Source organism: Sylvia atricapilla, chromosome 6, assembly GCF_009819655.1.
Source record: "Sylvia atricapilla isolate bSylAtr1 chromosome 6, bSylAtr1.pri, whole genome shotgun sequence".
In the NCBI taxonomy this organism is placed as follows: domain Eukaryota; kingdom Metazoa; phylum Chordata; class Aves; order Passeriformes; family Sylviidae; genus Sylvia; species Sylvia atricapilla.
Window position 1 is genome coordinate 16,666,202 of NC_089145.1, and position 26,907 is coordinate 16,693,108.

The following is a 26,907-nucleotide window of genomic DNA, read 5'->3' on the forward strand; positions in this document are numbered from 1 at the left end:
TTTTTTTCTAGCCCTTGAGTATCAGTTTCTATCCCAGTTTATCGTCAAAGGTTACAGTTTGCTTTCATATTTCTCTATTTTGCTGTGAGGGATAGGAAGAGCAAAAATTATTTAATTTTAAACAAATGTTGGTGTTCTTGTGGCTGCTGAAGCATCTCTTAGCATTTTGTATTTTTATTAGCTTTTTCATTTCAGTGTTAATCAGTGATGATGTGTGGAGGTATAAAGAAAGATCAATGTATTTTGAATTATTAAAACATATCACAACATCAATATGAGCAAGGCCTCTAGGAGAAATGCAAATATGTGTTTTCTTAGAAGGAAAAATTAAAACCTGTATTAGCAATCTTCTCTGCAGTTTTGAGTTGTATCCTGCTGAAGACATGAGCTTTCTCTTCTAGATCCTCAGGAAGCTTAGTCAGAAACCCAAGTTAATCTATTTTCATACAGCAGTATGTTTCAGAAGTATTTTCTTTACTGTTTTACCAAAAAGCATAATTAATTTTGTAAGAACAAATAGACTATACATGGGATATACCATAACTTTTGAAGGAAAATTTGCATATAGACGAGAAAAGTGAACTTACGGAAAGCCAGTAGATTGAAAATTATCTTAGCTACATCTGTGTTTCCATGGATGAGAGAACTATGGAAGTACCACTGTTTAAAGTATTCAGAGTCCACTTAGAACATGTTTTTAAAACATTTCAGGGTACAAAAATGGTTAACTTTTATAAGTTTAATGTAGTTACCATTGAAAGAGAATGAAGGATGTTTCAATTTATTTTAAAATTATCTCCAATTATAAAATAAGCCCAGTGAATGAAAAAGTACACTTTCCATGTCTCTGCTGTCCATGTTTGTTTATGGATTTTCAGGAACTTAACACTCACAGAACAATGTTTTTCTGCTTTATCTGTAATAGTCATCAGTTTAATATGGAGTATTCAAGTTGATATTAAATGCTTACAGCTATTTTTAAAATTATTCTTAAACTAGCTATAAAAGAGTACACACATAGGGGAATGGTTACAAATTCCTGCCTGGTACAGCCAGGACACTTTGTGACTACCCCACCTTCCCAGGTGTCCTTGTTTAATAGGTACAACACTCTGCACGTGGAAACTGGACGATGGTTCATCTATGCTGGAAGAATCACCAAAGTGAAGTTCCCGTATGTACTGTGTTGAAGCTGCCTCCACAAAGAAAGAAATTTGAGGTATTGTCATAGGAGACCTTGCATTGGGGAGAACAGAAGGTCCAATTTCCTGGCAAGCTCCACTTCTTAGGGGAGTCATCTGCTTCCCTGTTAGAGATGTGATGGGGAAACTTTCAGCTCTGGCACAGCCCTTGAATTATTACCCATTATTGCTTTCTCATGTAGGCAATGATGAAGTTTACAGTATTAAGGCCAAGGATGAAATCAAAAGGGATTTCGGGGCCTTGGGGACACCTGGTTACTATGGGATCAGAAGTATGAATAGTGTTCTCTATCCTTCCAATTGCAGGGAATGGTGAGGGAAGAAACAAGAACCAACAGATGGATACTTAGTGGTAACAGCTGGGGTACACTTGTCTCAAACAGAGAAAAGGATCTTTGCACAAGGGTGCAGTGCTCATTGAAGGGGCATTAAACTGGATTGAAGGGGAAAAGGGCTAAACCAAGGCTTGCTGGACCTAAGCCTGGTGGCCACACAGGGGTGTTGGACAGATGGAGTGGTAGCAAGATCCTTCCCACTGCTCCATGATGTGTGAGTATGCTGGAGCACATTTGAAATACATACAGTACACACAGCATGAGGAACAAGCTAAAGGAGCTGGAAGTGAGCAAGTAGGAGCAGTTTTTTCATCTTTATACCTTTTATGCCAGTGAGAAGAGCTGTTTGGACATGGGTGAGGGAATTTTACCTAGTCTAGGAAAAGGGCTGTATTCCCAAAGACTGCTAGACAATATACCCCTCCAAGTCAGAAAACTTCCTGATACCATTCATTGGACTATCTGTCATTTAGATAATGAAGATGGCTATTGGACAGTCACTGTAATTGGAAAGTACTGAAAGTTTTACTGATCAAATAAAACACCTTTGTCACTATTTTTGAGATGTGTTAGGACCATTACATCTATAAAAAAGATATGCAATAATGCTTTCACTAAGATTAAGAAGTGCAATGTAGCTGCAATGCTTTCTTGCTTTATATTTTAGAGACTCCTTAATTCTTTTTTACCCCAAATACAGGTTTTGTGATCAAATATGTGTTTGCATATTTCTGTAAGTTACATGAGGTATTTTGCAGTCATCTGTTTTTACTCTTCAATACTGTAACTTTTTAAAAAAAATCCAAACACTGCAATTTAATTGACCTTTTTTTTATTATTTTTACAAGACATGAAAAAAGAATGTTAAGAAGCACAAGTTTTTCTGGGGAAGACATCATTCCAGCTTCCTTAGGGTGTCTGCTTTCTTTTTCCAATGATCATATTCTCAGCTGAGTTGCAATTGGGAACCAAGTGATACAGCCTGTTGCAACTGGGAGCTGTATTTTGCAGATTGTTGGAATTGGGAATCACGTGCTGCAGTGGTTTGTGAAGAGCAAGCATTCACACACTGGCAGTTTTCCACATAGACATAGTTATAATTTATGGTGGTTCCATTTCGGCAAGTCAGGGTCACCTCTTTTGTTTGGGTGCTGCGTTCCTGGCAGCAACCACATGCATGTTCCATCTGGTTTGCTTCAAGAGAGTACCTGTGTTCCGCCAAGGGGGAAAAAATGCATCTCGTTAAAAAGACACAGAAAACCCCCTCAGTGATTTTTGTTTTGGGAGGGCTTGGTTTGGTTTTGGGTTTTTTTTTTATATTCTTCCTTCTCACACACACTTATGAATGTGATTCTCGTTACCTTTATCTTGAATAGTGAAACTGTTCTTGATTCCATTGAATCCTATTCAATTCCGTGGACTCTTATAAACACATTTTTTGCTATTCTGTGATCGTAGAATTGGGTAGATTGGAACAGACCTTTCAGATCATTGAGTCTGAGCATTAACCCAGTACTATCCAGTTCACCAGTAAACCAAGTCTCTAAGTGCCACACCTGCATGTCTCTTAAATACTTGCAGAGATGATGACACAGTGGCTTCCCTGGGCAGCCTGTTCCAGTGCTGGACAACCATTTCAGTGAAGAAATATTTCCTAATGTCCAATCTAAACCCCTCCTGGTGCAGCTTGAAGCCTTTTGCTCTCATCCTTTCACTTGTTACCTGGGAGAAGAGACCAACCCCCACCTCACTACACTTCCTTTCAGGCAGTTGTAGAGTGTGAACCTCTCTCCTGAGCCTCCTTTTCTCCAGGTTAAACACTCCCAACTCTCTCAGCTGCACTTGAAGACTTGTGCTCCAGGCCCTTCCCCAGCTCTGTTGCCCTTCTCTGGACATACTCCAGTGTCTTTCTTTCAGTGAGAGGCACAGAACTGGACACAGGACTCAGGGTTTGGCCTCACTACAGCCGAGTACATTGTCCTGGTCCTGCTGGCCATACTATTGCTGACCCACGCCAGGATGTTCTTGGCCTTCTTGCCCACTTGGGCACATGCTGGCTCATGTTCAGCTGCTGTCACCAGCATCCCCAAGTCCTTTTCCACTGGGCAGCTTCCCAGGCCCTCTGCCTCAGCCTGTAGCACTGTCTGGGGTTGTTGTGACCTAAGGGCAGGATGCAGCACTGAGCCTTATTGAACCTCACACAATTATTGATAAAGATATAAAACAGGAATGGCTGTAACACTGAGCTCCAGGGCACACCACTGGTGACCATCCCCCAGCTGGATGTAATTCCACTCAGCACCACTCTCTGGGTTTGGCCATCCAGCCAGTTTTTTATGCAGTGAACAGTTCATATGTTCAAGCTAAGAGCTCCCAGCTTCTCCAGGAGAATGCCATGGGAAATGCTGTCAAAAGCTTTACAAAAATCTGGGTAGACAATAGCCACAGCCTTTTCCTCATCCCCTAAGTGGGTCACCCTGTCATAGGAGTCAGGTTGGTCAAGCAGCAGCTGCCTTTCTCAAACCCATCCTGGCTGGGCCTGATCCCCTGTTCACCCTGTATGTACTCTTTGATCACACCTAGGATAATCTGCTCCATGTCCTTCCCTGGTGCCAAGATCAGGCTGACAGGCCTGTAATTCCTTGTATCCTCTCTCCAAACTTTATTGTAGATGAGGATCTCATTTGCTGACTTGCAGTCAACTGGGACCTCCATGGTTAACAAGACTGCTGACAAATGGTTGAAAGTGGCTTTGTGAGCACTTTATCCAGCTCCCTCAGTACCCTTGGGTGATAAATGAACTTGACAGACCAGTATAAAGGAAGCCATAGAGATGTTAAATTAATTTTTAGAACTTACATTGAGGAGCTAGGACAAGTTCCTTCACAATATGACAGCTCAACAGGTTCAGAAGATTCACAGTCAGCATGGCGGATCACAGTTTCCTTTGTGTGAGGCCTGCAGGTTTTAGCTTCATAAAAAATGAGGAGGAGAGAAAATATACTTCAGTTCTCTATTTCTGAACTAAAGGAATTACTAAACAGTTTCAAAGTGCTTGATGTCTTGTGAGAATCTGCATGTATGTGATGGGGTGGATACTGTGTAATGTATACAGAGTTGTCAGATTATTTTTTGATTTCAGCTGTAAAGAGCATTTGAAAGATAATGCAGAGGCCTGAGCATTGCTGTTTTCATTTATGGTATTCAGTATCAGGGGAAAAAAATTGCATTTTTCTTTTGAATAACCAGTGAAACACAGGGCTATAAATAGACTATGTGAAAACAGGATGGAGTGAAGAATCCTTCCATTCACTCAAAGATAGTTACAAATTGAATAGGGCGCTCTTCAGGCAGAACACTTAAACACAGCATTACTTACGTTTACATATTTTGCAGCAGCCATCAGATGTAATCTCTGCTTCATCCTTTGTAAAAGAAGGAAGATTTGTGTTAGTGCAGATGACAATCATGAATAAGAACATGAATTAGCACTACTGATACTGGGCAGAAAGCTTCTCTGTGATGAACCCTGAACAATGGATGACTTAGTGTCCTCACCATAGGAGTCTTGAATACTTGTAGCTTCATAAGAAAATATTGTGGTTTTCTTATTATTAACCATAGAACAAGCCTGGTTTCATTCTTAAGACCTTCCTGCAACTTCAGTGGAAGTGATTTGTTGTATTCTTCATTATCTCTCCTTGTTCATTTAAACTGAATTCAGTCAATGAGAAATTGATTTAAACTTACAGGATCGCACTCATCGGGTTCATACTCAGGGCATACTCTTTTAGATTGGACTGCAACAAACTGATCTTCAATTTTTTCACATTTGTAATGGCTGCATTGGTCAAGTGGCAGGATCTCATTAACCTAAAATGTTATAAGAAAAGCAAAAGTTATTTTTTTTCATTGTGATCAAGTATGTCTGACCTAATTAAGTTCTCACTCCTCAAAGATTCTCAGATGCTTCTGAACTTCTTTCAAGTGGCAAAAATGAAATTCTGCATACTGTAGCTAGCTTGAAAGCTCAAATCCTGACTCTGAACACTTAGACCATAAATTAAAAACCGTTGCTCCATTAGTCACAAAACCCAAGAATTTGATTCCAATTAATATTCAACTCTGAAAGCTGATACATTGTTTTTCAGAGTAATTTCAGTATTTTATTTTTATCAGTAAGAGACATGAGTTGACTCTTAGCTGTTCTAACTTGTATGGGCTAACAGAGATAGCTGAAAATGGAAGAAATACTTACATTGAGCACATGAACAGTGTTGTTTCTGAGTTTGACTTTGCAAGCTACTTCAATACACTTCCCACAGCACTCTCCTTCCTCAATCATGTATTGGTAACCCTACTCGGAAAGAGATGAAGGAGAAGTATGTTGAATTGGTGATGGAGAATTCTAGTCTTGCTGTAGCTGGTGGGCAGCCTAGAGAACCTGAACTCACCAGTGGGCAAGATGTCTCACACTGGACTGTTTCACAATGCATAATGTTTGCATTAGTCTCTGGATCTTTCTCTGAACTGCAGGTACACTTCTTACATGAATCGATTACTACTGACTTTCCAACCTGCAAGACAGTAAAAAAACCCAAACGTTCAAATGCCAACCGTTTCTATAAAATATAAAGGCAGAGTTGAAAGCATTGCTGAGCACCATTAAGGTTGCTGAAATGCAAGTACAACAGTTCTCAAATTCTCTTTGAACATAGAGCTTTTTGGCTTCATGCCTTGCAGGAAAGCTCATATTAAGAGGAAATTAAATGAAGCAATGTAAAAGCAGTAAATTAATGAAATTAAATTAAGACTAGTTTGTACTGTCTGATTATTTTACCAGCTTTTCAATGATCCATTTAAGAATATTTTTTCTCTGTAAGTTATACTCAGTGGTTGTAAAACAATTATAATTTAAAAACAGGGATTAAAATAAGCCTTTACATATTCAGCTACATAAGCAGAGATTTAAATTTACATATGGATTTTAGTTTTTCTGAAATGTATCCCCAAAGACTCCAGTGCTAGTATTTAAATTAGGAATTACTGACCTAAGAACCAATTTTAGCAAAAGGGTTTAGGTATCAATTAAATCAAAAACCTTAGGGTTGGAGGTTTTCTTAAGGTTCTCTGGGTTTATTTCAAAGAGCAGTTGAATTTGGGCTATTCATCCGATTGTCTGGCAAAGTCATTAAGTACAGATGTGAGAGGAAGCTTGAAAAGACAGTACATTGCTAAAAATGGTACATTCTTCTTTTATACTACTCATTCTGTGACAAATTTGATTTTGACTTTACCCAAAAAACTTCCAATTAAAGGCTAGAGAGAAAAACCCCCAAAAACATGTACTGGGAAAAGAACTTTCCCAAAGAATTATTTTGGCAGAAAGGATGTACTTTTCACTTCCAGCAGTATACTGCTACATCATTCTTACCGTGTACAATGTTCCATTAATCACACAGACATCAGGTATTGGTTCTAAAAAACAAAACAAAAATTGAATTCCGGAATAATTCAAGTTGTGAGACTTCTTGAGAAGTAGAGATGCTATCAGGTTTTGTTAGTAACACAGAGAGTACAGAAATAAGTACTGTATATGAAATATGTACTGTACTCTATGCTTAGACTTCATATGTAGTGTAACTGAATATTTAAGTAAAGTTTCATCATTAAAATTAGCTGGAAGAGTTGGAGAGGAATGGCTTCAAACTCGAACTATGCCTGAAAAATCCCTTTTTTGGCCTTTCAATATCTGGTTCAATTCAAATTAAATTAGTTGTTTCCTCTTTGAAACCTGGGAGTCCAGTGATATACAAAGATGCTTCAGTTATTGATTCTTTATGGCCTTTCAGAACATGGCTTGTACAGACGATTGACTCTGTAGAAAAAGGTATTCCTGCTGTGGTAATGTAAATCTGACAACATGACAGAAATTATCTATGTCTTTCACAGAACTGCTTCAACTGCTTGCCTGTTTCTTTGTTTTGACTTTGCTTTCTCAGGCTTAATTTATGGCTACTTTTTCTTCTTTTTTTTTTTTTTCTTGACAAGTATACGTACATAAAATATATGTATAGAAAATGTATCTTTATAAATATTTATAAACTAACTAGGATTTTTTATTTTCATGTGCATCTGGCTAGAGTGTAAGTATATTACTTTTCATACACTGTCAATTCAGTTACTGATACAATTCACTTTTTTCTACTGCTTCCTGTTACTTTGTCTTGTAGTTAACTGTTAAGTGTTTAGTGACTTATCCTTATGTTTATGCATCTTAGTTTAGTTGCATTTAGATTAATGTTAATGTACTCCAATGTTCCATTAACAACATGAAAAAGATGCACTGATAACATTTATAATTACAGATAATCACAGAGATATTTGAGCTACATAGACCAGTGAATGTTCAAAATATTATTCTGCTCTCCTACCCATTCTCTCATCAAAGTTAAATGAAAATAATATTACTTTTTAAAAACAAAGCTTTAATGCATATTTAGCCAAAAATCATTGTGTGTTCACTGAGACAGAACAATTTAAGAAAGATTTTGCTGTTACTGTGATACATTAAGAACTTCCTTGGATGTTAATGGGAGTGCAAATGTAGTTTACTGGAGCATACAGTGTGGTATTAATAAATGTATTTTTAATACTTACGGCATTCAAATTCAGGACAACATGGGTCTTTTTGTGGTAGTACAGCCATGGAAACAAATCCTAGGTCACAAATTGTTTGCTGAGCTGTTTGGCATGGGAGTGGCTGGCATTGCACAGTAGCAGTGAGGGAGTCACAGACACACTTCTGGCATTCATTTATCCACTCCTCTCCAGGCTGAAAATATGTAAATCATTTATTCTTAAATGCTTCTTCATCTTAGTTGTTCAGTTTTAACTTGAGATATACTCTCAAAATCAGTAGGAAATTCTGACTGGAGTTGTCCTGGCACATCATTTAAGAGCAAGTATGCCCAGAACTACAGAATTTTATTCTGCATAAAAAGAATGGTATTTTACATTTCATAGCTAGTCCACTTATATCTGTGAATTTTAAATTACTTTTATTAAAACAAAAACTCTCTGCCATGGTCTTAGTGAGCTTTCCCACCTAGACATTACTTAAAAGTCTGATAATGCCAGGTTAAATAATTGTGTGCTATCAGGTCATTTGTTACATGACCAACTTTGTTATTGAGACACATGGAGTTTGATTTGAATTGGCTGTTAAAGGACAGAAATTGGTCCAGTTTTGCAACAGTGGTATATTAGAAAGTAGGGATGGGAAGCACCTTTCGTGCAGGACTGACATCAGTACAGTTTCTTCCTGCTGAAGTTGTGAGGGTTGTTGCTGTGGTTGGTGAAGCAGCTTGTGATGTAGTTGAGGAGGCGACTGAAGGAACAGGAGTTGTCAGAGGACACGGCCCGTAGTAGGGCTCAATCTCACATTCCTTGCTGCAAAGTGCATAATAATTACAGCCAGCTCTATCTGTTCTGTTGTATACCACTTCCCCTGTAGATGAAAATTGAAGGAGAAATTACAAGAATGAAAATACATACGGGGAAAAAGCAGGAAAATACTGTGAAAATATAAAATGTATTCATCTTTTAAAAGTTCTACTTTCAGGTGATTTTGAGTGGTTATCTTTAATTGAATAGTCTTAAGGGTTTATATTGCTTATGAATTTATTTATTATCATAAAATAAGACACTTACCAGGAGAAAATAACGTTTCAAACACATGACAAAAGCATGGAGTTATTTGGGTGGATGTAACGGATGTGCTGGTGGAAGAACTGAAGGTTGAAGGAGTGCTTGTTGTAACATGACTTGATTGTGATGTACCAGGTGAAGTTACTGTTGAGCACAAGTAATAATTTAGTTTGCAGGTACAGAATTTTGATCTAATAACTTTAACATATTCAAGAGGTCTATTCAATATTCAGGCAAACCAAGCGAATTTTTGTTGCATTCAAATATTTGCCCTATTCACAAGTGGAGATTGTGGAAATTCTTTCATTGATTTCATTGATTAACATCTGGACTTTGGCAAATCTTATGAAATTTACGTCTGAACTTTTCAAAAGTTTCAACTTTCTCCATTAAAGTAAGAATTCATACGATGAAGTTAACCCAGCTGTCAAATGTAGATACTAGTAAATAAAGGGCAGATTGGTTAAAAATTGGTTTCTGTGTTTTGAAGGAATATAAATGGTCATAGATTCATACAATGAGAATCTGGTTAAGGGGAAGAAGCCACAGAACACAAAGATAGGAATGTTGGTATAAAGAAAAAGCTGGTTGTAAAATTTTAAGAAAGAAACAATGACATACCTGGGCTGACAGTGCTGCCGGAGAAAACTGTTGTAGCAATACTTTCCACAGTAGGAGAAAAGAATGTTGTTAGAGTTTCAGTAACACCTGTGGTACCTCCAGACTGAGAAAGAGTGGTAGTGAGCACGGCTGTGGGGCCATGAGTGGTTCTGAATTTTATTTCAGGTGAAGTAGAGGCAGTGCTGGGGGTGGTAGAGATGATGGTTGTGCTTTCTCTGGCTGTGGCCGTAGTGCTAGGGACAGCTGTTGTTCCAACAGTGGTTCTTATTTTGATTTCCGACGCTGTCGTGAGAGATGTTGGAGCCTGGGTTCCTGCAGTGGAGGTTTGTCCTGGAGATGAGGTGGCTGAGGCTGTAGTGGTGCTTCTCTCAGTGGTCCTGGAGGTGCTGGCAGTGCTGGTGGCTGGCGTTGGCACTGTGTATCTTGGGGTGACGGTGCTGGATCCTTCTGTTGTTGCTATAGTGGTTGTTATTCCTTTTTGTGGAAGCGTGCGCACAGGAGTTTGTGTTGCTGCAGGCTGAGTTGCTATTGTTGTTGTTTCCGCTGGGGAGTTTGTTGTTGAGGTGCTTACTGTGGTTCCTGTGGGTGCTACTGTTGTCTGGCAGTGTTTTTGGTCACAGCACAGCACTGAAACCTCATAGTCGAAGCACGTGGGGTACTTGACCGTTTGATCCTTATTTCTGCACACAAGCCCTCTCTCAAGGCTGCACTCAAATTTCTGTCCCATTATTTTCACAATTCGGTCAGGGTAGTCTTTAGCTCGGCACTTGATGTCTTGTGGCTTGTCACACAACTCATACCCGGCGGCTCGGATGTTTTCAAACGTCTCTGAATCTCCATTTTCGCTGCCTGGAGTAGGGGAATCGACATTAAACCACTGTGTCCAGGCACAGCGCCCTACCACGCAGTTGTCTGTGGTATTGGAGGTGCGGATAGTGGTGGTGGCTGGCGTGGGCACTGATGTTGATGTTGGGATGATGATGGTTGTGCCTTCAGTCTGAGGGGGAGAGGTGCTGGTGGTGGTAGCGATGACGGTTGTGCCCTCTGAGGTTGTGGTGGTGGTGGTGGTGGGGACAGCTGTTGTTCCAACAGTGGTTCTTATTTTGATTTCCGAGGCTGTCGTGGGAGATGTTGGAGCCTGGGTTCCTGCAGTGGAGGTTTGTCCTGGAGATGAGGTGGCTGAGGCTGTAGTGGTGCTTCTCTCAGTGGTCCTGGAGGTGCTGGCAGTGCTGGTGGCTGGCGTGGGCACTGATGTTGATGTTGGGATGATGATGGTTGTGCCTTCAGTCTGAGGGGGAGAGGTGCTAGTGGTGGTAGCAATGACGGTTGTGCCCTCTGAGGTTGTGGTGGTGGTGGTGGTGGGGACAGCTGTTGTTCCAACAGTGGTTCTTATTTTGATTTCCGAGGCTGTCGTGGGAGATGTTGGAGCCTGGGTTCCTGCAGTGGAGGTTTGTCCTGGAGATGAGGTGGCTGAGGCTGTAGTGGTGCTTCTCTCAGTGGTCCTGGAGGTGCTGGCAGTGCTGGTGGCTGGCGTGGGCACTGATGTTGATGTTGGGATGATGATGGTTGTGCCTTCAGTCTGAGGTGGAGAGGTGCTGGTGGTGGTAGCGATGACGGTTGTGCCCTCTGAGGTGGTGGTGGTGGTGGTGGTGGGGACAGCTGTTGTTCCAACAGTGGTTCTTATTTTGATTTCCGAGGCTGTCGTGGGAGATGTTGGAGCCTGGGTTCCTGCAGTGGAGGTTTGTCCTGGAGATGAGGTGGCTGAGGCTGTAGTGGTGCTTCTCTCAGTGGTCCTGGAGGTGCTGGCAGTGCTGGTGGCTGGCGTGGGCACTGATGTTGATGTTGGGATGATGATGGTTGTGCCTTCAGTCTGAGGGGGAGAGGTGCTGGTGGTGGTAGCGATGACGGTTGTGCCCTCCGAGGTTGTGGTGGTGGTGGGGACAGCTGTTGTTCCAACAGTGGTTCTTATTTTGATTTCCGAGGCTGTCGTGGGAGATGTTGGAGCCTGGGTTCCTTCAGTGGAGGTTCGTCCTGGAGATGAGGTGGCTGAGGCTGTAGTGGTGCTTCTCTCAGTGGTCCTGGAGGTGCTGGCAGTGCTGGTGGCTGGCGTGGGCACTGATGTTGATGTTGGGATGATGATGGTTGTGCCTTCAGTCTGAGGGGGAGAGGTGCTAGTGGTGGTAGCGATGACGGTTGTGCCCTCTGAGGTTGTGGTGGTGGTGGTGGTGGGGACAGCTGTTGTTCCAACAGTGGTTCTTATTTTGATTTCCGAGGCTGTCGTGGGAGATGTTGGAGCCTGGGTTCCTGCAGTGGAGGTTTGTCCTGGAGATGAGGTGGCTGAGGCTGTAGTGGTGCTTCTCTCAGTGGTCCTGGAGGTGCTGGCAGTGCTGGTGGCTGGCGTGGGCACTGATGTTGATGTTGGGATGATGATGGTTGTGCCTTCAGTCTGAGGTGGAGAGGTGCTGGTGGTGGTAGCGATGACGGTTGTGCCCTCTGAGGTTGTGGTGGTGGGGACAGCTGTTGTTCCAACAGTGGTTCTGATTTTGATTTCCGAGGCTGTCGTGGGAGATGTTGGAGCCTGGGTTCCTGCAGTGGAGGTTTGTCCTGGAGATGAGGTGGCTGAGGCTGTAGTGGTGCTTCTCTCAGTGGTCCTGGAGGTGCTGGCAGTGCTGGTGGCTGGCGTGGGCACTGATGTTGATGTTGGGATGATGATGGTTGTGCCTTCAGTCTGAGGGGGAGAGGTGCTGGTGGTGGTAGCAATGACGGTTGTGCCCTCCGAGGTTGTGGTGGTGGTGGTGGTGGGGACAGCTGTTGTTCCAACAGTGGTTCTTATTTTGATTTCCGAGGCTGTCGTGGGAGATGTTGGAGCCTGGGTTCCTGCAGTGGAGGTTTGTCCTGGAGATGAGGTGGCTGAGGCTGTAGTGGTGCTTCTCTCAGTGGTCCTGGAGGTGCTGGCAGTGCTGGTGGCTGGCGTGGGCACTGATGTTGGGATGATGATGGTTGTGCCTTCAGTCTGAGGGGGAGAGGTGCTGGTGGTGGTAGCGATGACGGTTGTGCCCTCTGAGGTTGTGGTGGTGGTGGTGGTGGGGACAGCTGTTGTTCCAACAGTGGTTCTGATTTTGATTTCCGAGGCTGTCGTGGGAGATGTTGGAGCCTGGGTTCCTGCAGTGGAGGTTTTTCCTGGAGATGAGGTGGCTGAGGCTGTAGTGGTGCTTCTCTCAGTGGTCCTGGAGGTGCTGGCAGTGCTGGTGGCTGGCGTGGGCACTGATGTTGATGTTGGGATGATGATGGTTGTGCCTTCAGTCTGAGGTGGAGAGGTGCTGGTGGTGGTAGCGATGACGGTTGTGCCCTCTGAGGTTGTGGTGGTGGTGGTGGTGGGGACAGCTGTTGTTCCAACAGTGGTTCTTATTTTGATTTCCGAGGCTGTCGTGGGAGATGTTGGAGCCTGGGTTCCTGCAGTGGAGGTTTGTCCTGGAGATGAGGTGGCTGAGGCTGTAGTGGTGCTTCTCTCAGTGGTCCTGGAGGTGCTGGCAGTGCTGGTGGCTGGCGTGGGCACTGATGTTGATGTTGGGATGATGATGGTTGTGCCTTCAGTCTGAGGGGGAGAGGTGCTGGTGGTGGTAGCGATGACGGTTGTGCCCTCTGAGGTTGTGGTGGTGGGGACAGCTGTTGTTCCAACAGTGGTTCTTATTTTGATTTCCGAGGCTGTCGTGGGAGATGTTGGAGCCTGGGTTCCTGCAGTGGAGGTTTGTCCTGGAGATGAGGTGGCTGAGGCTGTAGTGGTGCTTCTCTCAGTGGTCCTGGAGGTGCTGGCAGTGCTGGTGGCTGGCGTGGGCACTGATGTTGATGTTGGGATGATGATGGTTGTGCCTTCAGTCTGAGGTGGAGAGGTGCTGGTGGTGGTAGCGATGACGGTTGTGCCCTCTGAGGTTGTGGTGGTGGTGGTGGTGGGGACAGCTGTTGTTCCAACAGTGGTTCTTATTTTGATTTCTGAGGCTGTCGTGGGAGATGTTGGAGCCTGGGTTCCTGCAGTGGAGGTTTGTCCTGGAGATGAGGTGGCTGAGGCTGTAGTGGTGCTTCTCTCAGTGGTCCTGGAGGTGCTGGCAGTGCTGGTGGCTGGCGTGGGCACTGATGTTGATGTTGGGATGATGATGGTTGTGCCTTCAGTCTGAGGGGGAGAGGTGCTAGTGGTGGTAGCGATGACGGTTGTGCCCTCCGAGGTTGTGGTGGTGGTGGTGGTGGGGACAGCTGTTGTTCCAACAGTGGTTCTTATTTTGATTTCCGAGGCTGTCGTGGGAGATGTTGGAGCCTGGGTTCCTGCAGTGGAGGTTCCTCCTGGAGATGAGGTGGCTGAGGCTGTAGTGGTGCTTCTCTCAGTAGTCCTGGAGGTGGTGGCAGTGCTGGTGGCTGGCGTGGGCACTGATGTTGATGTTGGGATGATGATCGTTGTGCCTTCAGTCTGAGGTGGAGAGGTGCTGGTGGTGGTAGCGATGACGGTTGTGCCCTCTGAGGTTGTGGTGGTGGTGGTGGTGGTGGGGACAGCTGTTGTTCCAACAGTGGTTCTTATTTTGATTTCCGAGGCTGTCGTGGGAGATGTTGGAGCCTGGGTTCCTGCAGTGGAGGTTTGTCCTGGAGATGAGGTGGCTGAGGCTGTAGTGGTGCTTCTCTCAGTGGTCCTGGAGGTGCTGGCAGTGCTGGTGGCTGGCGTGGGCACTGATGTTGATGTTGGGATGATGATGGTTGTGCCTTCAGTCTGAGGGGGAGAGGTGCTGGTGGTGGTAGCGATGACGGTTGTGCCCTCTGAGGTTGTGGTGGTGGGGACAGCTGTTGTTCCAACAGTGGTTCTTATTTTGATTTCCGAGGCTGTCGTGGGAGATGTTGGAGCCTGGGTTCCTGCAGTGGAGGTTTGTCCTGGAGATGAGGTGGCTGAGGCTGTAGTGGTGCTTCTCTCAGTGGTCCTGGAGGTGCTGGCAGTGCTGGTGGCTGGCGTGGGCACTGATGTTGATGTTGGGATGATGTTGGTTGTGCCTTCAGTCTGAGGTGGAGAGGTGCTGGTGGTGGTAGCGATGACGGTTGTGCCCTCTGAGGTTGTGGTGGTGGTGGTGGTGGGGACAGCTGTTGTTCCAACAGTGGTTCTTATTTTGATTTCTGAGGCTGTCGTGGGAGATGTTGGAGCCTGGGTTCCTGCAGTGGAGGTTTCTCCTGGAGATGAGGTGGCTGAGGCTGTAGTGGTGCTTCTCTCAGTGGTCCTGGAGGTGCTGGCAGTGCTGGTGGCTGGCGTGGGCACTGATGTTGATGTTGGGATGATGATGGTTGTGCCTTCAGTCTGAGGGGGAGAGGTGCTAGTGGTGGTAGCGATGACGGTTGTGCCCTCCGAGGTTGTGGTGGTGGTGGTGGTGGGGACAGCTGTTGTTCCAACAGTGGTTCTTATTTTGATTTCCGAGGCTGTCGTGGGAGATGTTGGAGCCTGGGTTCCTGCAGTGGAGGTTCCTCCTGGAGATGAGGTGGCTGAGGCTGTAGTGGTGCTTCTCTCAGTAGTCCTGGAGGTGGTGGCAGTGCTGGTGGCTGGCGTGGGCACTGATGTTGATGTTGGGATGATGATCGTTGTGCCTTCAGTCTGAGGTGGAGAGGTGCTGGTGGTGGTAGCGATGACGGTTGTGCCCTCTGAGGTTGTGGTGGTGGTGGTGGTGGTGGGGACAGCTGTTGTTCCAACAGTGGTTCTTATTTTGATTTCCGAGGCTGTCGTGGGAGATGTTGGAGCCTGGGTTCCTGCAGTGGAGGTTTGTCCTGGAGATGAGGTGGCTGAGGCTGTAGTGGTGCTTCTCTCAGTGGTCCTGGAGGTGCTGGCAGTGCTGGTGGCTGGCGTGGGCACTGATGTTGATGTTGGGATGATGATGGTTGTGCCTTCAGTCTGAGGGTGGAGAGGTGCTGGTGGTGGTAGCGATGACGGTTGTGCCCTCTGAGGTTGTGGTGGTGGTGGTGGTGGGGACAGCTGTTGTTCCAACAGTGGTTCTTATTTTGATTTCCGAGGCTGTCGTGGGAGATGTTGGAGCCTGGGTTCCTGCAGTGGAGGTTTGTCCTGGAGATGAGGTGGCTGAGGCTGTAGTGGTGCTTCTCTCAGTGGTCCTGGAGGTGCTGGCAGTGCTGGTGGCTGGCGTGGGCACTGATGTTGATGTTGGGATGATGATGGTTGTGCCTTCAGTCTGAGGTGGAGAGGTGCTGGTGGTGGTAGCGATGACGGTTGTGCCCTCTGAGGTTGTGGTGGTGGGGACAGCTGTTGTTCCAACAGTGGTTCTGATTTTGATTTCCGAGGCTGTCGTGGGAGATGTTGGAGCCTGGGTTCCTGCAGTGGAGGTTTTTCCTGGAGATGAGGTGGCTGAGGCTGTAGTGGTGCTTCTCTCAGTGGTCCTGGAGGTGCTGGCAGTGCTGGTGGCTGGCGTGGGCACTGATGTTGATGTTGGGATGATGATGGTTGTGCCTTCAGTCTGAGGTGGAGAGGTGCTGGTGGTGGTAGCGATGACGGTTGTGCCCTCTGAGGTTGTGGTGGTGGTGGTGGTGGGGACAGCTGTTGTTCCAACAGTGGTTCTTATTTTGATTTCCGAGGCTGTCGTGGGAGATGTTGGAGCCTGGGTTCCTGCAGTGGAGGTTTGTCCTGGAGATGAGGTGGCTGAGGCTGTAGTGGTGCTTCTCTCAGTGGTCCTGGAGGTGCTGGCAGTGCTGGTGGCTGGCGTGGGCACTGATGTTGATGTTGGGATGATGATGGTTGTGCCTTCAGTCTGAGGGGGAGAGGTGCTGGTGGTGGTAGCGATGACGGTTGTGCCCTCTGAGGTTGTGGTGGTGGGGACAGCTGTTGTTCCAACAGTGGTTCTTATTTTGATTTCCGAGGCTGTCGTGGGAGATGTTGGAGCCTGGGTTCCTGCAGTGGAGGTTTGTCCTGGAGATGAGGTGGCTGAGGCTGTAGTGGTGCTTCTCTCAGTGGTCCTGGAGGTGCTGGCAGTGCTGGTGGCTGGCGTGGGCACTGATGTTGATGTTGGGATGATGATGGTTGTGCCTTCAGTCTGAGGTGGAGAGGTGCTGGTGGTGGTAGCGATGACGGTTGTGCCCTCTGAGGTTGTGGTGGTGGTGGTGGTGGGGACAGCTGTTGTTCCAACAGTGGTTCTTATTTTGATTTCTGAGGCTGTCGTGGGAGATGTTGGAGCCTGGGTTCCTGCAGTGGAGGTTTGTCCTGGAGATGAGGTGGCTGAGGCTGTAGTGGTGCTTCTCTCAGTGGTCCTGGAGGTGCTGGCAGTGCTGGTGGCTGGCGTGGGCACTGATGTTGATGTTGGGATGATGATGGTTGTGCCTTCAGTCTGAGGGGGAGAGGTGCTGGTGGTGGTAGCGATGACGGTTGTGCCCTCTGAGGTTGTGGTGGTGGTGGTGGTGGTGGGGACAGCTGTTGTTCCAACAGTGGTTCTTATTTTGATTTCCGAGGCTGTCGTGGGAGATGTTGGAGCCTGGGTTCCTGCAGTGGAGGTTTGTCCTGGAGATGAGGTGGCTGAGGCTGTAGTGGTGCTTCTCTCAGTGGTCCTGGAGGTGCTGGCAGTGCTGGTGGCTGGCGTGGGCACTGATGTTGATGTTGGGATGATGATGGTTGTGCCTTCAGTCTGAGGGGGAGAGGTGCTGGTGGTGGTAGCGATGACGGTTGTGCCCTCTGAGGTTGTGGTGGTGGTGGTGGTGGGGACAGCTGTTGTTCCAACAGTGGTTCTTATTTTGATTTCCGAGGCTGTCGTGGGAGATGTTGGAGCCTGGGTTCCTGCAGTGGAGGTTTGTCCTGGAGATGAGGTGGCTGAGGCTGTAGTGGTGCTTCTCTCAGTGGTCCTGGAGGTGCTGGCAGTGCTGGTGGCTGGCGTGGGCACTGATGTTGATGTTGGGATGATGATGGTTGTGCCTTCAGTCTGAGGTGGAGAGGTGCTGGTGGTGGTAGCGATGACAGTTGTGCCCTCTGAGGTTGTGGTGGTGGGGACAGCTGTTGTTCCAACAGTGGTTCTTATTTTGATTTCCGAGGCTGTCGTGGGAGGTGTTGGAGCCTGGGTTCCTGCAGTGGAGGTTTGTCCTGGAGATGAGGTGGCTGAGGCTGTAGTGGTGCTTCTCTCAGTGGTCCTGGAGGTGCTGGCAGTGCTGGTGGCTGGCGTGGGCACTGATGTTGATGTTGGGATGATGATGGTTGTGCCTTCAGTCTGAGGGGGAGTGGTGCTGGTGGTGGTAGCGATGACGGTTGTGCCCTCTGAGGTTGTGGTGGTGGTGGTGGTAGGGACAGCTGTTGTTCCAACAGTGGTTCTTATTTTGATTTCCGAGGCTGTCGTGGGAGATGTTGGAGCCTGGGTTCCTGCAGTGGAGGTTTGTCCTGGAGATGAGGTGGCTGAGGCTGTAGTGGTGCTTCTCTCAGTGGTCCTGGAGGTGCTGGCAGTGCTGGTGGCTGGCGTGGGCACTGATGTTGATGTTGGGATGATGATGGTTGTGCCTTCAGTCTGAGGGGGAGAGGTGCTGGTGGTGGTAGCGATGACGGTTGTGCCCTCTGAGGTTGTGGTGGTGGGGACAGCTGTTGTTCCAACAGTGGTTCTTATTTTGATTTCCGAGGCTGTCGTGGGAGATGTTGGAGCCTGGGTTCCTGCAGTGGAGGTTTGTCCTGGAGATGAGGTGGCTGAGGCTGTAGTGGTGGTGCTTCTCTCAGTGGTCCTGGAGGTGCTGGCAGTGCTGGTGGCTGGCGTGGGCACTGATGTTGATGTTGGGATGATGATGGTTGTGCCTTCAGTCTGAGGGGGAGAGGTGCTAGTGGTGGTAGCGATGACGGTTGTGCCCTCTGAGGTGGTGGTGGTGGTGGTGGTGGTGGGGACAGCTGTTGTTCCAACAGTGGTTCTTATTTTGATTTCCGAGGCTGTCGTGGGAGATGTTGGAGCCTGGGTTCCTGCAGTGGAGGTTTGTCCTGGAGATGAGGTGGCTGAGGCTGTAGTGGTGCTTCTCTCAGTGGTCCTGGAGGTGCTGGCAGTGCTGGTGGCTGGCGTGGGCACTGATGTTGATGTTGGGATGATGATGGTTGTGCCTTCAGTCTGAGGGGGAGAGGTGCTGGTGGTGGTAGCGATGACGGTTGTGCCCTCCGAGGTGGTGGTGGTGGTGGTGGTGGGGACAGCTGTTGTTCCAACAGTGGTTCTTATTTTGATTTCCGAGGCTGTCGTGGGAGATGTTGGAGCCTGGGTTCCTGCAGTGGAGGTTTGTCCTGGAGATGAGGTGGCTGAGGCTGTAGTGGTGCTTCTCTCAGTGGTCCTGGAGGTGCTGGCAGTGCTGGTGGCTGGCGTGGGCACTGATGTTGATGTTGGGATGATGATGGTTGTGCCTTCAGTCTGAGGTGGAGAGGTGCTGGTGGTGGTAGCGATGACGGTTGTGCCCTCTGAGGTTGTGGTGGTGGGGACAGCTGTTGTTCCAACAGTGGTTCTTATTTTGATTTCCGAGGCTGTCGTGGGAGATGTTGGAGCCTGGGTTCCTGCAGTGGAGGTTTGTCCTGGAGATGAGGTGGCTGAGGCTGTAGTGGTGCTTCTCTCAGTGGTCCTGGAGGTGCTGGCAGTGCTGGTGGCTGGCGTGGGCAGTGTGTATCTCTTGGTGATGGTGCTGGATCCTTCTGTTGTTCCTATAGTGGTTGTTGTTCCTTTCTGTGGAATTGTGTGTACAGGGGTTTGTGTTGCTGCAGGCTGAGTTGCTACTGGTTTTGTTTCTGCTGGGGAGTTTGTTGTTGAGGTGCTTACTGTAGTTCCTGTGGGTGCTACTGTTGTCTGGCAGTGTTTTTGGTCACAGCACAGCACTGAAACCTCATAGTCGAAGCACGTGGGGTACTTGACCGTTTGATCCTTATTTCTGCACACAAGCCCTCTCTCAAGGCTGCACTCATATTTCTGTCCCATTATTTTCACAATTCGGTCAGGGTAGTCTTTAGCTCGGCACTTGATGTCTTGTGGCTTTTCACACAACTCATACCCGGCGGCTCGGATGTTTTCAAACGTCTCTGAATCTCCATTTTCGCTGCCTGGAGTAGGGGAATCAACGTTAAACCACTGTGTCCAGGCACAGCGCCCTACCACGCAGTTGTCTGTGGTATTGGAGGTGCGGATAGTGGTGGTGGCTGGCGTGGGCTCTGTGGTTGTGGGTGTAGTGATGGTGGTTGTGCCTTCAGTCTGAGGGGGAGAGGTGCTGGTCGTAGTAGTAATGATGGTTGTGCCTTCACTGGGTGTGGTTGTGGTGCTGGGGACAGCTGTGGTGTCACTGGTAGTTTTTATTTTTATTTCAGCGGTGGAGGCAGTAATTGGTGATGTTGTTTGAATAGCAACAGTGGATAATACTGTTGGAAGAGTTTCTTCTCTAGATGTAGTGCTTTCTATGGTTGTTGTGGCGGTGCTGATAATGGTCGTAGCTTGGGTAGGCACTCTTGTTCTGGGTGTAGTGGTACTTGTACCTTGTGTTGGCAGGGCAGTAGTACTGGAGATTATTGTTTTTCCAGGTGTGGTTTCTACTGTTGATTGTGGGAGAGTGGAGAAAGTATTGGGTGATGATGGAGCTTGGGTTACCAGCGTGGAGGTTTTGGCTGTAGTAATTGTGCTTTGGTATCCTGTTGTTGAGACTTGTGATGTCGTTGATGTTACGGATGTTTCAGCCAGTGGAGTCGTTCCTTCTCTGTCTCTTGGTGATGTTGTAGTGACTTCACTTTCTTGTTTTAGTGTTGTTGGTATTATTGTTGTTTGTATTGTAACTGGTGTTGATTCTACAGCAGTAGTTGTGAATTCTGTTGTCGGTGGTAGTGTAGTTTGTATTTCTGAACATGGTATGTATCTGCAGCATGATATTCTGATTTCATAATTATAGCATTGTGTAGATTCTTGGTCCTGGTTATTGCATATTAATCCTCTGGTTGGACTACACTCTATTGTTTGGTTAAGGTTGGTAATTTCAGTATCTGGATATTCTTTGGCTCTGCATTGAACATTGCTTGGGTTTGTACACACACTGTATCCTTTATTCTTGAGATTTTCAAATGTTTCATAATCTCCACTGTCATCTTTGTTTTCAGGCTGAGTAGAATCATACCATTCTGACCACACACAGACATTTTTTACACATACAGTTGTCACTGGTGTTGAAGTTGTAATTTCTGTAATTTAAAGGAGAAAACATAAGTCTTCTCTATTCTTACTAACGACAGTGCTAGGAAGAAATCGTTCATCTTCCGTACCTTTTTTTTTGGTTGTAGATAATTTTTTTAATATTATGTAGTATTTTAATTTTAATGAACCTGCTTTGGCAGTCTCAAATTTAATTTCTAAAGTAGGTTTTGACCTTTTGCCTGTATTATTATTGTAGAGGTACTTCCTTCGGTATTTATTAAAAATTTGTAGCTAAATATAGGTAATCTGATATCCTTTGCACAGTATGTCACTGCTTAGATAATAGAACTCACAAGTGCTATGGTATGAGTATTATTCTCCTTGGTATTTAAAAGAAAATAAAAAAAATAAAGAAGAACCTTGGAGACGTTTTATTCTCCTTGGAATTATATCTACATTTATTTACTCTTAACTGTATAACCATGTGAATTTTAAAATGTTTTTACTAGTTTATGACTTTTCTACTTAGTTCAATATTAACACATGTAACATATTTATAAATACAAAATATATTCTTAACATATATGTATTTTGTATATAGTACCTTATAATAGAGAATACACATATACTGTATATGAAGTATATAAGCTAATAGGTATTTTCTATGTATTTTAATAAGACCTCAAATTCCTGGCATTATGAAAATAACCATGTGGAATAGATACGACTTTCTCAATATCAATGTTACTTAAGAGAAGACTTAAATTTGAATACTTAGTTCTTGCTATAGTAGAATTTTGTGGATATATTTCTCACAATTACTTAGAATTTGGCCAGTATAATTAATTAACTGAAGGAATAATATAGCAGTGTACTCCAGGAGTAGAAGGGAACTGCTGTTTTGCATATAAAACACAATTAGGAAAGGTTCCAAAGAATGGTTATAAATAGTTTCAACATTCCCTCAAACAAAATTTCTTATCTTCAGTTTCTGCTTACATGCTCAGTAATTTTAAAAGTGGCAGAAACTGTCTTTCGTGTTCTCAGAAGCTGGTTTAGAAGTGCTGGGTTATTTTGCAAGAAAATGAGAAGATTCTCCAGAATGCAATGATTAATAAATGCTATTAATTTTTCCCCTGGGAACACCATGGTGAAACAGAGGAGACTGAGTTTGTAAGAAATGCCATATTCATTTGTACATCCTTAACTACAGTCTGCTTTTTCAGCTAAAGCTGCCAGGTGAATTGGTGGCTGCAGTAGAAGTCAACAGTTTCAAGTAAAATTATATACCTGAGATAAAAAGGTCCTGTTTTTCAGAGGAAAACCTGCCTTTTATTCACTTACAGAGACTTTTGAGTTATTTTAAAGATTATTCATGCATACCTGAAGCAGTAGTTGTGGGCTGACTTGTGGAAAATGTAAATGGGGTTGTTGTAAAAATACCACATTTAAAGATGTTTCTGCTTATTGTTCCATTGACATCGCATGTTGCACTGAAACACCATCCAGTTCCATCTGTGGTGTTGTAGATGAGTTCACCATATTTATAGCTATTCCCTTCATAAATGCAGTTGCAGGCTGTAATTCAGAAGAAGTTTATTTTCAGTTCAGGCATCTATGAAAATACAGTATCCAATATTTCTTTTTTTAAATAATTTTTCATAGTTGTCTTACCTTTATCATCGAACTTGCACTGTAAACCTTCTGATGTGCACTCACTGAAACAGAAAGCATAAAACCCCGTATATTTTGTAATTGTGATGTAATTTTATTAGTAATCTTTCTGATAGATACTGGCATCAAAAGGCAAGGCACTTTCTGTTTGTTACTGGAGTGTTCTGTTCTGGCTCCTTTAGAATGTTAGTTTTGGCTCCTTTTTGGCCATTATGTTCCAAAATCTTCCTTTATATTAAACCTGAGCTTATAAATAGAAGTGAAGTTAACTATTATGCAAAGTTACAGGTAGAGGTCTTAAGGAAGACTTTCCCTCTTTCTTTCCTATCACTTTCCTTGCATTTGCAATGTTTTTTGTAGTAAATAGAAGGCATAAAGAGTGAGTCTAAATGCTCAAATGATACAAGTATGTAATAAAATCCCTGGAAGCAGGACACTAATGAATATTTTTACTCATGGCACAAGATTTTTCCTGCCACAGACATGTGAAATAAAGATAGCCTAGTTATAAAGGACTTCTTGTTCTTGATGTATCTTTATGCTGAGGATTTACAATATAATGAAGAACAAATTCAATAGAACATAAAATCACATAAAACCTTATTAATGTAGTACGAAACCTGGTATTAAATTGTAAGATTATTTTTTCACAGGTAGCATGAACTGATCCTGCACGTGGCAGGAACATACAACTTCCCCCTGGAGTTCTGATCCTTTTTCCCTTGTATGTGATAATGTTGGTATGTTTAGTCTTACCATATATTACATTCATCCCGTTTATATATCTTTCCATCTTCATCATCATAACAGTCACAGAGACTAACACACTTCATCTGATCCTCATGGAAATATGGCTTGTCTGGTGGGCAGTTAGGGTAGCAGCCTAAAGGTGGAAAAGGTAAGAATGAGATACAGTCAGCAGAAGTTTTATTTGTGCCAAATGCATTTGCAGGTCTTGTTTTTAATAGTCATAATGTTTTTACTTTGTTTTGCAATAGCTCTAGGAAGTAATGCAGAGCTAGTAGCATTAGCAGAACCCCTCCATAAGAACTTAGTCCTAGAGATCTTCTTACTCCAGTTTCCATACTCTGCCTCCATTGATGTTAGAGAAATTGAATTGTGAAAATGCAGCTGATGGAGGAGGAAATACACTTCATTAAAGATAATTTAAAATATAATAATATGTAGCTACTAGGAGGTACTTGAACCTATTTTTACCTTCTAAACCTGGCAGGTCATTGAGGCATTTCCCACTTGGGTTCTTACAGGTCTTCATACAGGAAGCACCACAAGGCTTATAGTGCCATTCACATTCTCCTTGCTGATTATAGTAATCACAGAACAGTGCTGAGGAGAAACAGAATGTTGAACATGTTCAGGGGAAAAAAAAAAAAAAAAGGCAGGAAAAATTTACACAGTGAGATGTAAATTTACACAGTGAGATGTTACATTAACATATGTAAGGTACTGTACATTTAGCTACATTTCAGAATTGTTTATGACATAAACTTACGACAAATTGTTGGGCTTCTCCAGGCTATGCATACACCAACTTCACTACATGCTTGAGCATAGGCAGCCACTGCTGTACAAAAGCAATCACAGTCTCCTCCAGTATCACAGGCACAAGCATCTGTTACACATGCTTGGTAATATTTTGCTGGTTCAACCTGTTATTAAACAAATATAATATTATGCATCCTGCCATCTAAATGATTTCTTACTTTTGCTAGAGTAGTTTTCTTACAACTGTAGTATCCCAGAGGAAAGGCCTACATTGATAATTTGTTTTTCTTTTGTAAGACACTGTAAGACACTTGAGCTGATGCCAAATGATACATCCAAATCATGTATTGCCAGATTTTTAGAAACCCAGACTTGTATTCTGGTGTAAGATTAGATTAATTAAAAAAAAAAATATTAGGTAACTGCACAGTTACCTGAAAACATTCATTATGCACTTAGTGTCAGGTAAAAGCTATGCTGATACTTCATTCCTATGTTATTTCATTGAGCTTGTCTTCTCTACCTGGTATATGGGAATTTTTATTCAAGTCAGGCTGCAAGAAAATTCATAGCAATTATGAAATTATTATTCTTTTGTAATTATTTTTCTTTTGTAAATGTCTTTTTATTTCTTACAAGTAGGGACTATAAATCTGTGCCGTTAAAGGCAATTCAGACTGGAGTTTTCCTGGCACAATTTGAAGTGAAACATGTTAAGAAAGGAGGCATGCATGTTAAAACCTGTGAGAACAGCACCTTCAACAACCCACAGGCTTAGTTTTCGCAAAGTAAACTTCTGCCCTGGTAATACCTGAGAGTGACAGGCAGCAAAGACTTTGCTGTTGATGATGCTACACTGCTTCTCTGACCAGGACTTCCGATAAGGGTTGGTAGAACACGGATCCTTGACACTGACAGCATCAGGGCATGTAGAGGATACTTTCCAGCTGTTTCCAAACTCTAGGACATTCTCTACTACAGATTGACTCCTTGTAGTAAAGTCATTGATGCTGTTGCCATCATAATTTCCACAGAGACCACAGACCTGGCCCTGCAAAAGGAAGTAAACAAAAGAGTAATGGGTGCGAGAAAACTTGAAACAAAATCTGAGACTGAAATAATACTTTTAATTCAGCTCTTAAAATGGTGGCATTCTATTCTATCAGTTCTGAACATCTTCATACTCTGGAATAAAGGAACAGAATATGACCACTTAGGCTAGAAGGATACTGTTAACCTTTTTCTTTTAGATATGAAAATAAAACCATCTTTGTCATCATAACCTTCCATCTTTGAGGTATATTTTTAACAAGGAAATGAGGACTCACAGCTGATAAAACTTTTCATTTAAGCCTTCTTTTATACAATATCTATACATACAAAAAACCCCAACCTTCTAACTATTAAGTTAATATTAATATTAACTGGTAATACTATTAAGTATTACTAGTTCAGCCACCTGCTCTATTCATTGAATCTTTACCATTAAGTCTGCTCACAGGTATATGAAGAAATTACGTTTTTCTTATGCATCTAAAAATATCCATCATTCTGAATGCATGGATATGTACAACTGTGAGAGACTGCAATACATGCTTTCTCTATGAAACTAAGGTTTCATAAACATACTTTTCGTATTACTGCTATTTTTATAAAATGCCAGTGAGTGAGGCAGGAAAAGAATCTATGGCACTGAAAGAAGTTGGTATATCTAGTTCTAAATTAGGCTTAGTTTAAATACCTAATTTAAATATCATTATGGTATGCAATCAGATAGCAGTTTTACTGCAGTTTTTAGTGCTTATATATAATAGGCTAAGAGAAGGAGTATGAAAATAGGAATTAATTTTCCTTATCGTCTATGTAGTTATATGCTTGACAAATACTTGGTGGCATATAAGAGGAGGCTTTCACCCATAATATTCACTCATAATACACTTCCTTGTTTTTGAAGTGTGATAATTTGTGTGTCAATGAGAACTGGAAACAATGGATTATTTTCAAGATCAAGCCTATTCAGTTGATTTATACACATGTAGTTATGTAATTTTAGTAAGTTTGATAACCTTTAACAAGGTTCAGTTCGTAATTTCAACAAAGTCAAGTCCAAAATAGTGTTTTGCCAACTCAAGTTCTGTCAGGCCAAATAGGCACTGGAAGCTGCCTTCCAAGCTCAAAAGGGCAGCAGGATTATGACACGGCTTCCTGAGGTACCAGAGGAGTGGAAAGCAACATGGGATGAACTGCAGGAATGCTAGAGATATCTCTACTTGGGATCCTGGCAGGGTCCTAACAAGATTCACATCCAGTCAAATCTGGAGAGTAAACTGCCACTGAACTCCTAGTTCCGCACCTTGAAACCAGGGCTGAGCTTGATGAACATGCTGGTTTTCTTGTCCCACATGAGGATCAGTCCACTTTTGGTCTCAACCACCAAGTACATTCCCATATAGCGGACTGTGTATGGCACTTCGTCATTCTGTCCTCGCTTTACAACACTGACATGCTCTTCACCAAGGATCAGTTCATAGCTCTGAAACAGGAGGGAAAGGTAAGGAGAAATGAGCTGTGTGCTCTCAAACATGTTCTTCTGCTTTTAAGAGCACTATGAATAGTTTAAATCATGAAAACAAATTACCAAAGTGCAATAAATCAGAGCAATATAGTTCAGATCTCAGGTTCCTGAAGTGTGGTACCAGATACTTTAAATGGTGTAGGTCAAAAAAGTGTCTT

The 26,907-nt window shown here is 44.1% G+C and overlaps 2 protein-coding genes across 3 annotated transcripts in view; both read right to left on the reverse strand.

Annotated features, from left to right (window-relative positions):
- Positions 1 to 2,078: 2,078 nt before the first annotated feature.
- On the reverse strand, positions 2,079 to 8,145 carry LOC136362439 (intestinal mucin-like protein). 2 transcript variants are annotated; one of them, XM_066320957.1, is made up of 7 exons: positions 6,972 to 8,145; positions 5,992 to 6,114; positions 5,796 to 5,894; positions 5,288 to 5,410; positions 4,917 to 4,962; positions 4,397 to 4,508; positions 2,079 to 2,745 (listed from the first exon to the last, which is right to left on the reverse strand). In XM_066320957.1, exons 2-7 carry the CDS (start codon positions 6,031 to 6,033, stop codon positions 2,484 to 2,486), a joined length of 684 nt encoding a protein of 227 aa, XP_066177054.1. In that variant the 5' UTR covers positions 6,034 to 6,114; positions 6,972 to 8,145; the 3' UTR covers positions 2,079 to 2,483. The 2 variants fall into 2 exon arrangements, with proteins under 2 accessions (XP_066177054.1, XP_066177053.1); XM_066320956.1 differs by having other exon boundaries at positions 5,992 to 8,144.
- Positions 6,653 to 26,907, reverse strand: part of LOC136363080 (mucin-5AC-like) — a 34,821-nt gene continuing 14,566 nt past the window's right edge. The window contains exons 22-31 of the mRNA XM_066322167.1: positions 26,528 to 26,707; positions 24,986 to 25,225; positions 24,182 to 24,338; positions 23,887 to 24,015; positions 23,425 to 23,551; positions 22,669 to 22,712; positions 15,874 to 21,041; positions 9,869 to 15,779; positions 8,827 to 9,071; positions 6,653 to 8,372 (exon numbers count right to left, since the gene is read on the reverse strand). Coding sequence (XP_066178264.1) covers positions 8,187 to 8,372; positions 8,827 to 9,071; positions 9,869 to 15,779; positions 15,874 to 21,041; positions 22,669 to 22,712; positions 23,425 to 23,551; positions 23,887 to 24,015; positions 24,182 to 24,338; positions 24,986 to 25,225; positions 26,528 to 26,707 — 12,387 coding nt within the window. The 3' untranslated portion in view covers positions 6,653 to 8,186. The remainder of the gene's footprint in view (positions 8,373 to 8,826; positions 9,072 to 9,868; positions 15,780 to 15,873; positions 21,042 to 22,668; positions 22,713 to 23,424; positions 23,552 to 23,886; positions 24,016 to 24,181; positions 24,339 to 24,985; positions 25,226 to 26,527; positions 26,708 to 26,907) is intronic.